General features: G+C 39.8%; 1 protein-coding gene across 4 annotated transcripts in view; it reads right to left on the bottom strand.

The window, feature by feature from the left end:
• Window positions 1-1,041: 1,041 nt before the first annotated feature.
• Window positions 1,042-11,670, bottom strand: part of tbx3a (T-box transcription factor 3a) — a 15,394-nt gene continuing 4,765 nt past the window's right edge. For 2 of the 4 annotated variants that reach the window (XM_035527681.2, XM_081720038.1), the window contains exons 6-7: window positions 10,487-11,133; window positions 7,988-9,635 (exon numbers count right to left, since the gene is read on the bottom strand). In XM_035527681.2, the coding sequence (XP_035383574.1) occupies window positions 9,198-9,635; window positions 10,487-11,133 (1,085 nt within the window). In that variant the 3' untranslated portion in view covers window positions 7,988-9,197. Of the gene's footprint in view, window positions 1,780-2,408; window positions 2,477-7,987; window positions 9,636-10,486; window positions 11,134-11,670 lie in introns of those variants that run through there. The other 2 variants (XM_081720036.1, XM_081720037.1) reach the window with 2 other exon arrangements.

Here is an 11,670-nt window from a genome sequence, read left to right as displayed (position 1 = left end):
ATGTTAGGGCTCACACTCTGTCCTCTCTGTTTACAGCCCTGATTTACTCTGGAGCAGAGGGCAATTTCTTACCAGATGCCCATCTGGTAAAAGACTTAGATATCACCGTAGAGCCCTTACCAAAAACCCTTCACCTAGCCGCTCTAGATGGGTCTTCAGTAGGGTCTGGTTCCATCACTCTCCGCACTACACCAGTCAGACTCACCACAAGCACACTTCACTCAGAACTCATCTCATTTCTGGTTATAGAAGCCTCGTCCTTCCCAATCATTCTGGGCCTTCCATGATTGGAACAGCACAACCCAAGCATATCATGGTCACATATAGAGATCACTCATTGGTTGTCTCGATGTCAGAAGGACTGTCTAACATTACCTACAGTGAACCTATGTTCCACCTCTGTAGAAAGCCCTGCTGACAACCACACCTTTTCTGTTCCTCAAGAGTACCAGGATCTCACTATGGTTTTTCAGTAAACAAAGAGCTACCTTGTTACCCCCTCACCGCACATATGATTGCTCCATCAATCTCCTGGAGGGAGCCGTGTTACCTAAAGCCTGCTTATATCCCCTCTCCCAAGAGGAGGAGAACGCCATGGAGATGTACGTTGACGAGGCACTAAGTCAAGGCTTTATTCAGCCTTCCACGTCCCCCCTGGCGTCTAGCTTCTTCTTTATAAGGAAGAAGACGAAGGTCTACATCCATGCATCGATTATCGCAACCTCAACCAGATATCCAGAAAATATGCATACCCGTTACTGCTTGTCCCTGTATCCCTAGAAGAGCTTAGAGAAACCAAATACTTCACCAAATTAGAGCTCCATAGTGCATACAACCTGATATGTATAAAAAAGGAGAAGAGTGGAAGACTGACTTCGGGTACCACCAGGGGTCACTATGAATATAAAGTTATACCTTACAGTCTCAGTGTAACACCATCTGTCTTCCAAGCATTTATCAATGACACATTTCGCAAATACATGATATTTTAAATACATTATATTATATGTGAATGTGTAACATCGATGACATCCTCGTATACTTACGGGATCTGGAAACTCACATGTGACACGTCCATTCTGTTTTGAAGAAACTCCTGGGCAATGGACAGTATGTGAAAGGAGAGAAATGCGAGCTCCATCTCACTACTACGACCTTCTTGGTATATGTAATCAGCTAGGGCGGTATCACCATGGATTACTGTAGGACAGAGGCAATTCTCACCACAGTCAAGAGGCTCTAGAGTTTCCTCGGCTTCGCGAACTTCTGTATGGCCCTCTACGTGGGATTTCCGTAAACCGGGTTCATGTTGCAAACTGGGTCCTAAGTATATCAGTCCCTTGGAAGTACGCAAACGCATAAATTAAGTGACTTACCAACTCAATCTGTCTGCACATTACAGGATCTCTAGGTCATTCTATGTCTCACTTCTCAAGCCTGTCATTCCAGGTCCTTTGGATGAGGTGTCTCCTGACTACACTCCACCTCAACCGGTTGACTATAACAGCACCCCGGTGTATGCGGTACGTTGCATTCTGGACTCCAGGAGACCTGGTTGATTGGGAAGGGTTTGGTCCTGAGGAACAGAGCTGGGTCCCTTGTTGTGATGTCCTGGACCCGGTCTCCTTTCGGATTTCCACGTGTAGTTTCCTGACAGGCCTGCTCCTCGTTCTCTGGGACGCCCTCACTGCCTTCCTTCTGGGGATTCTCGGGCGGGTTCGGCATCTTCCGCACTGGTCGTCGTGGGTATCCTTGTACCTTGGCCGAAACCCAAGCACACTACAACACCCAACATGCTGTTCGTCACCTGGTTAACAACTCAACCAATCATACACATTCCTTCAGATCCTCATCACCAGAATATTGATATCATCTGTTTCTCTACATTCAACTGTATTTAAACCTGACTAGAACTTCCCAGTATTGTAAAGTATCGCTACTAGTATCTACTGTGCATACCAAGCGGTCTTTTCTTGATTTCTCTCCTGTGTATTGTTTTTTTTTTGTTTTTTTTTTTGCTTTTCTGTCTTCTGATTTTTGCCTGCCCCTTTTCGGAATAGTTTGCCTGGTTTATGATTGCTCTCTGTTTTTTTTACTTGTTTACCTTAATGATTTAGATTACCCATCCTTGCTTTCCTGGTTTTGACCCTGGCTTGTTCATTCACCATGAACTTGTAATACAACAAATCCATCGCTCTACATCCGCAAGCGTATGACCTTGCTTGCCCCATCACATACAGTGTTTTAATAAGTCTGTGTTCCCCAGCAATGAAAAATATGTTGTTTACTATACAGGCAATTTCAAATACAAGGAAAAATTATGAAGAAAAATAATGCTTTAAAAATTAGGTATAACCTAAAACTGTGTCTTTCTGGGATTCCATAACAGTTCAGGTTGGTGTTCTTACTTGGGAGAGATGACAGGATACCTCTTCAAGATGTACGGTGTTAGCAGGCCTGGTTTCTGCAGAAAGAACTGAACAATAATATTTGAACTGCTTGCCATCGAGTCTTGGCTGTAGTGATAGTTTCTGGCTTCGTCTTTAGGGTGACAAGTGCGAGACTTAGCCCTCCCAAACTGGCTATAACTAATTTTGGTGGTGAAGAACAATACATTACTTAACAAACAAAACCACATTTTCCTTGCTGGTCCAAATAACTGTCATCATTGTATCTACCCAATAAGAACCTATGACATGTGAAGTGTCGATCATTTGGTCATATTTCCATTTTATGTATGTTTTACAGGCTGTTTGGATGTGATACTCAATGTGTTGTCCTGTTGCAAAACCAACTTGAATAATCACTGTAAATATTAAAGAACCCCCCACCCCCATCCCAGCCTGTGAAAGCAGTGCTCATTAGCATACAAAATAAATGTCCAGAAAAGGCATTATTGCCACAGTGGACAAAATGACAGAACACACCATAGAAAAGCTGAAGTACTCTTTGCAGATGTTTTCCAGTGAGAACAGAGAACTATTTTAAATTATGACAAAAGAGTCAAAGTTTTCTTTTTGAATGATACAATAGATTCCAAAATCTGCTACTAAGAATTGAAAAATCTGGTGCTGGAATGGTTTTTATCACTTGGGAGAACAACCTGGCCTCATATAGACTCCCTATGATCCTCTGACTTTGTTACAAACAGCTGGAAAATATGTTTCAGTGGAACTCCTTCAAAACTGGAGCTCTAGTAGTAGCAATGTTAACAAAGTTAACGCACAGAGAACCATAGCCTAGTAAATGATTCTAGGTGAGTAACTGCAGTGTACTGTAGTAAGAGATGTAGAGATATTCGAAATATATACATATATATATAAACATGACATTTTGGACAGAGGTCCTTCATCAGCTGTGCAAGCAATGTGCTATATACAGTCATGTATATAAATCATCTGGTCCTTAGCAGGTCTAATAAATTAAGTAAGTACAACCTCATATGAACAACAACACATGACAAATTACATTCTGTCATTATTTATTTAACATGCAGAAGCAGTGTATGAAAAATTAAGTACACCCTTTCTGCTGCCATAGGAATTAAGAGGGTAAGTAGCAGCCAGGTGCTGCTGCTAATCAAATGCCCTTGATTAATTGATAATCAGTGAGTGTGACCACTGCAGTAATAGCAGAATTTTGGGAGGTTTCCTGGTCTGGGGCGTTCAGATGATGTGTTAAAATGATGTGAAGGAGGAAAGAATTCAGCAATGATCTTAGATAGCAATAGATGCTGACCATCAGTCTGGGAAGTGTTATAAGGCCATTTTTACAAAATGTGAAGCCCCTCATTCAGCAAGTGGGAAAGATTATTCACAAATGGAAAACATTTAAGATAGTTGCAAATCTTCCCAGGAGTGGACGTCCCAGCACATTCACCCCAAGGTCAGACAATGATCAGAGAAAATGATGAGAGAAACTGCAAAAAACCCAAGAGCTAAATCTCAGACTCATGACAGCACAATAAGAAAAACACTGAACAAGTATGGCATGTTAGAAAGGGTTGCCAGGTAAAAGCCTCTTCTTTCTAAAAAGAACATAGTAATACATCTTAAGTTGTATCAGAACAAACCACAAGACTTCAGGAACAATATCCTTTGGACAGACAAGTCCAAAGTGGAAATGTTTGGCTATAATTCATGTTTGGTAAAAACCAAAATACAACATTTCAGCACAAACATGTCATACCAACAGTCAAGCATGGTGGTGGAGAGCTGGTGATTTTGGCAGCAACAGGACCTGGGCACCTTCAGTCGTATAGTTGACCGAGAACTCTTCTGTATACCAAAGTAGTCTAGAGTCAAACATGAGGCCATCTATCTGACAGCTATAGCTTGCCTGCAGTTGGGTCATGCAACAGGACAATGATCTCAAGCACACCAGCAAACCTTTAACTGAATGGCTGAAAAAGAAAAGAATCTTAATTGTTGCGATGGCCTGGTCAGAGTTCTGGCCTCAATCCAACTGAAATACCTTAGCGTGACCTTAAGAGAGCTGTGCATAAAAGAATGGCCACAAACCCCAATGAACTGAAGCAACGCTGTAAAGAAGAGTGGGCCAAAATTCCTCCAGAAAGATGTGAGAGACTGACAGTCATACAGAAAGCCATTACTTGAAGTTATTGCAGCTAAAGGTGGTTCTACAAGGTGTTGATTCATGGGGTGTACTTAGTTAATCACACATAGCTTCTCCATGTTGGCTTCATTTTTGTTACTCACACGGTCTAATTTGTCATATGGTTGTGTTCATCTTAGGTTGTATTTATCTCATTTTAAGACCTGTTAAGAACCAGATGATTTTTATGTCCTGATACATAAAACCACAGAATTCAAAGAGGGTTTACTTTGTTTTTCACATGACTTTGTAGATATATAAAGTTCCCATCTCACCCTTCCAGTGGGTCACCATAGCCTTTCCTCATGCTTTTTATACAAAAAAGTAGTAGCTTTTTAACAAATTAACTATCAAGTATCAAATCAAACATTTTAATCAAACTAGTTTCATGTTATAACAGTGGTAATTTATATATGAGAGCAGGGGGCGTTGGAGCATGTACTGTTTCAGTTGTGTTTGTCCATGATGAAATAAATGTTTTTCTCATGATTATTCAAAACTCTACTAATATAAATATTTACTGTGGAATCTATTAACTAAATTATTCTTGTTTGTGATTGGCTGCTTCTGTTTTCTTTGAGTTTGTTCACTCTGAACAGAACCATGAGGGCTTTTAGTTTTTAAAGAACTACAACTAAGCAGGCTTTAGAGCATTAGTTAGCTCGAAGCTTTGGGTGTACATTTGACGATGGAGATGAATGGATAATTAAGCACAGAGAATACCTTGCGACACTGAACGGAAGTCGTTTTGCAGAGCTATTCTATAAGGCGCCAGTAGATGGCAGGCAAACCACGTGAAATAGTTGTACATCGGTTTTCTGTCCTTTGGGTGTGGGTGTGTGTGGGTGTGTCTGATGTGTCTGCGAGAGAGAGAGAGAGAGAGAGAGAGAGAGAGAGAGAGAGAGAGAGAGAGAGAGAGAGAGAGAGAGAGAGAGAGAGAGATTGAGAGAGAGAGAGAGAGAGAGTACACACACGCCTATTCAGTAACTCATTTGGTTATACCCTCGCTCTTCCTTCACATGTCCAGATGGACCTGAAAGAATACAGTAAAGGTTATTCAACTGTGTTGTAAAGGTTATTCAAACCCCTGTGTGTTTTTTGCTGTAAAGTGAAATACTGAATTAGACTTTTCCACTTTTTATCAAACGCTTAACATTGTAATTAGGCGTATTAGAATGAGGATCAGACAGATAGCACAAACTAGATCTTCTGCGAATTTTATTTAACTGCATGAAACACGTCATATACCTTATCGGGCCGATATGTGACTTAGGAAATAAACTAAAGGTGAATAGGTAATTGAAAATTTATAGTATGAAAATTATCGTGAGACACTCTTTAATATCAGTGATGACCTGCTTCCTGTGGATCTTTGTCTATTTCGATCTTTGACCTAGGTACAGCCCTTAACGGATACCTCATAACAGGTGATTTTGCTTAGACTATTGCAGTATCATAAAGTACTTGCACATTGTAATAGGTGGTGATAATATGACGGCCCTAAATGGCGACAATAGCAAATCAGATAATGTGTTTTTCCTCATGTTAACCAACCGTTTTAATGTGATGGCATTATAGTTTTCGGAATGACATTCTATCAAAAAATAAACGGCTCGGCAAATTTTGCGGCGTTGTCTTGGGTGATCGCATTAAGGAAACTCCTTTTTTAACCTTTAATTTTTTTCCGAATTCATGCTTGTAGACTATGCGTTTAGAGTAATTACAGCTGTTGAGCAACTACTTTAAACAAGTAGTTGATTCTAACTTATAAAACACAGTTATTAGTATACTTTACACTTATCTATGCAGTTGTTAGGCTACTTTACACTTATGTATTTTCGATTATAAATTGAGAAAAAGTTCGAACTTTCCTAAATTGCGGTGCGACCCATGGTAAATTAATAACATCCAAATCTCCATAGACCGTGGTTCAGATAAAAACCACATTAGAACGCCTATTTTAGTAAAATATATGTTAAAACATAGGTTCCTTGGAGCGATTGTGAACGACTTCTTCTGAAGCGCAATGACTATAACATTTGAAGAAACGTTATCAGTTATTTACTGTACCAAAGTTACAAAATTCTGATGTAAAATCGCTCTGAAACTGGAAAAGCTAAGTTTTGTGTTGAACCAAATGTTGATTTATTACTTTGGTTGATGTTTGTTTATTTTGAAGTTGAAACGAAATTCAAACATGTCCAACCCTTATGACATTTGAACGCTTTATTGGGTTAAGGTTTTATTATATTTGTTATTATATTTATTATAATTGTCCGGTATAGAGCAGAAGTATACTTGTTAAACACATAATAAAATGGTTCTGGCCTTATCTTACAGGCTATCACTAATGAAATAATATCCATACCCTGCATTACCTTCCTTCAATTTAACAAACTGTATCGCAAGCTCGTTTGTAATCGCAGTGCTCTTTGGCATGTACTTTGCCCTGTAACCACTGGGTGGCGATAAGCAGCTGACCTCAGCAGGATAATTCCTTTCCAACATAAGGGCCTAATACAGACGCAGCGTCGCCTGTCGAGTAATAAATTCAGGTAAGATATCGAAGGCGCCAGGTGAGCAATAGAATGAGCAATTGAGATAGTTCTCGTTGTGTTTACCACGATTCTCTAGCGCCACTGTCGTTACTTATTAACCATACAATATACAAATAAAGATATGTGCTCGATAAACCTGTAAGTCTAGGCGCAACAGTGGGCAATCACGTTATTTTACATTCTTTCAGGTTCATATCGGTCAAAAAACACAGCCTACTGGTTTCATGGAGCCCCTTATAAAGCTTAATGCTGGTTAACGTACAGGTACGTCAGATCGAGCCGAGCTAATGGTTTCACTTTTTTTTTCGCGTTCGTCCTAACTTGAAGACATCAACCTTAAACACACCTTCTTTCGGATATTTCAAGTCACAGAAAAGCAGAAATGTCGCTAAGAAAGATACGGTGCACCTCCGAGATATGTTACGCACTATAATTTGCATGACGAAACGTATATATTAGCCTACATATTTTGAAATTTTGTAATACTTTAGTCTACAACATGAGTAGTTATAGTCTTTAGGTTAATTATATGTGTAAAAACGATGTTTTAATAGTACAGCACGATTGCGCTTCCCATCTCGGAATATTTAATCGATTTTGTGGTTCTTAAAATTCCTTCTTTCGTTTTTACATTGGTCAAATTCATTTTTTAAATGTGCGTCAATGCTTTATTGAAAGTTTGAAGAAAACGTCGGCGATGTAGAATAAACTGCTAAAAAGTATACCCGAAAAACACAAATATGGTTTCAAACTGCGTAAGTCGTTTTGAATATAGGTATTCTTACGGTCTTTCTTTAAAGTAATGAAATTCATCATCAATTTGAAGCAACTGGCGAAATGTGCTGTCGCCTTTAATTAGTTTGAACAGAAGCACTTAAACACAGACAACAGTAAATGGAACGATGGCACGTAAATGTGTCCGCTAGAAAACCTAGCAGTGCGGGTGTTTGGGGTACATTACAATCCATAGTCAGAAGGATGTAAATGAGAATGTCATAAACCAGGATAATACCTCACAAACTATTTTTACACAGGTATATCAACAATAAATTAAGGACAGAACCCCAGAAAAAAATGAACTCCATCATATTTACACGCAATATCCTTATGAAATAATTACATAAATATTTTGTAACTACAGTATATGTCACTATTTACATTATAGTCTTAACCATATCCGTCTTTTTTAGAATCCCCTTTCCCAATTAATTTCAATGCTGGATTCAGTATGCAGTTTTTGTACCACGTGGTAACCAACAATGTCAAAGGATTTAACCCATAACTACAGTCTATTTGCCCGTGTATCTGTTGACCGGCTGGGGCAATTTTTGGAATTGTTACTACTTGTTTAAAAACGTTTTGTTAAACAGATTTTGCAGTTGTTTACTCAAATTATTCTATACATGAGGTGAAATTAAACCCGTGCAAGTACTGCCTCATCTTGATTATTCCGTTTTGCATTTAACTCTAATTGATAGGTATTTGGTAATCCAAAAAATACACGCTACGACAGCAAACTGGCAGTCGTGGTCTTATGACATGCAAACGCTTGCTTCCATATGGCGATAATGACAGACTTCAAATAGATAACTGAAAATTCAAACACAGCAGTCTTTATAAGATAGAGATATCTAAATAAACTAAAACATACGAGTGCATATTAAATTAATCCATTTCACCCCAGCAACTTGACATAAAACATAGATACGACAGCAGCAGCGTATTCGATCTGTGACATATCATTGCCAAGCTGTTCACTTTCAATACTTCTACGGTAGCCTATTCAATTAACAGGAAAACTGTACTGTTTTAACTTAACAAAACAGAAACGTACGTACTAAATGTTTGTTTGTGTATTACCAAAGTGCATTTTAAAATCTAACATTTTTCACAATATGTATAGGTCCGTATTGTAAACCCGCTTTCGCTAGGAAGGGCGTCGTCGTACACAATCCTTATTAATGTACTTATAATTCGCAAGGGGATCATTCTTGTTGACAGCGACCATCGCTCACGTAAATCAAGTTACGGAGACACGCTTCGTGATCTGTCTTGCTTTGAATCGAGTCCGCTGACCAGTCGCTGAATGCTCTGCAACTCATTGCTTGAATCTTTCTCGGAGCACGTTTTTGGTGATAGGGAGACTGAGCCAGATGACATGGTTGAAGATCGACTAGTGACCTCAGAGCTTGAGTCCAAAGTGGCCGAAACGGGACTCGCGGCCATACCGTCTCCCTTCAGATCGATGGCGCCACTTGCCATGGAAGGTATGGCTGTAGTAAGCAAAGTGCTGTCCGGAACACTCTGTAAGGAGTACGGGCTGTACCTTAGCCGTGGACGCACAGCGTTAAGAAAAGGATGACGGTGAACGGAGGACGTGGCTGCAGAGTTGGCAGCTGCTGCGGCTGCCATGTACGTGTAAGGATATGGGAACAGACCTCCAAATGGAGACACTGCCAAGCCCTGCACAGAGAGAAGATAGTAAGATATCTCTATAACAGCAACAGAGAAAGCCCCACGGCATGTGTTAGTAATCAAGCGACCAAAGCCTGGGGGCGTCTCATAGATCCACACTCAGCTAGTGCTTAACTAGTGATTTGATTTCACACTGAAGCCCAAAAGTGTTCCCAAACAACGCATTGGGGAAGATACCACATTGCGTGGAAAACTGTACAGTTCTGCCAATCGATGAAATGCCAAGATGTCATAAATAGTTCAAAAGGCATCATTTAGTGAATTAACATTTACAGCACTGAAAACTACTCATAAATCAGCACATTGGTATTTAAACTACAAAACACATCACATACGTTTAACACACCAGAACAATCTATAGTGGGCTAGTGTGTGTGTGTGTGTGTGTGTGTGTGTGTGTATATATATATATATATATATATATATATATATATATATATATATATATATAATTTTCTTTCTCTTTAAACAGTTATTTTTCTTATATGCACCCCAAGGTTTCCAAATATATTGCACAGCTATGTCCTCGCTTTCATTTCATCCTTTCACGATACTAAAAATGTTTTTTATTGTCCAAACGTTGATATTATTAACTGATTAGAAATAGGATGGATCGAATGACATTTCTCCCAAAGTTATATTTTTATTGTCTATCGAGGGTACGCAATTATTCGTGATTTGTTGTAGAGAAAAAACATCATTTAAACTCATTCTTCAAGTCTAGTCGCACAACGAGTTATCAAACGTAACGACAAACTCATACTGAGTCTATATACACGAAGAACTAACTAAAGCATGGCCAGAGTCGATATTAATAACGTATATAATAGCTCATTTACCTGTGATGCCAAGACATGTTGCTGCAAATGAAAAGGCACTCCTGGAGCTCCCGTCAGGCCTTGCGATGGTGACGCCATGCTGGCCGTGTCCATGGTGCTAACTCCTCCGGAGGATACCGCTGCCAATAAAGGCCCCATCCCTGCAGCCATGTTTGAAAACGCGCCTCCCATATTAAACTGACCGGGATGCAAAAGGAAAGGATGGGCGCCGCCTAAGTGATTGAAAAATTGCTGGCCAGCCAAGCCCGGTGGAAATCCAAAACTGTGCAAGTGGCTCTGGTTTAAGTGCGCGCCGGTGTCTGTCTGTACAGTCAGTGGCGTGTAGTTCTCTTTGCTTATCGACCTGCAGTGGTCCGCTTTGGTCTGCTCTCGACCGGGACTTTTGAGGTCTTCGCTGGACCGGGTGGTGCTGGAAATGACCGTAACGGGGCTCTGCCGTGAATCTGCCCTGCTTTTCTCTGTCCTGCCGACGCTCTCTTTTAGTCGGGTGGCAGAGTCACTGTCTCCGTAGAGATGGCCTTTCCCTAACGTGCCCTCGTGATCCTTGGTATCCTCGGTAGTAGTGGATATTTTGCTAGAGTCTGGCCCTTCCTTTAAATTTCCATCTTTGTCGTCCTCGTCACTGTCTTCTTCGCTGTCACAGAAGTCTGTGGCAAAAATAGAAAATGCGACACGTCAACATTTTCACACAGGCTTCTTAATAAGGTTAATGCCTGAGTTTAAATTAATTTGCTTCTCAGCCGTAGTAGCCAACTATTAAAAATAGCGTGGTATACAAAAAAGAAAATGCACATGTGCTAATTTCAGCAGTTACTTTCCGACTATTCAATAGATTGGGTATGCATATTAAATATGCAGGTATGTTAGAGAATTAACAATAAAATAATGGAATATTCCCAAATCAAGATTTATGAAAAATGACAGCCTTTAAAATATATATTTTGATACCAGAAATATTACTTGAAACTAGTAAAGAAATTAATCTGATTAAATAATTGCGAAACATGTTACACTATATCGTCACTTCGTCACTTTTATTTGAAAACAGGCCTGATAAATAAATTCGTTAAATAAACCTAGGTTATAGAAAATGGATGCTAACACACACACAAAGACACACACACACACACACACACACACACACACACACACACACACACACACACACACACACACACACACAC

The sequence above is a fragment of the Electrophorus electricus genome, chromosome 8, assembly GCF_041902795.1.
Source record: "Electrophorus electricus isolate QZ-2024a chromosome 8, ASM4190279v1, whole genome shotgun sequence".
Classification (NCBI taxonomy): domain Eukaryota; kingdom Metazoa; phylum Chordata; class Actinopteri; order Gymnotiformes; family Gymnotidae; genus Electrophorus; species Electrophorus electricus.
This window is presented reverse-complemented; position numbering and strand designations above follow the sequence as displayed.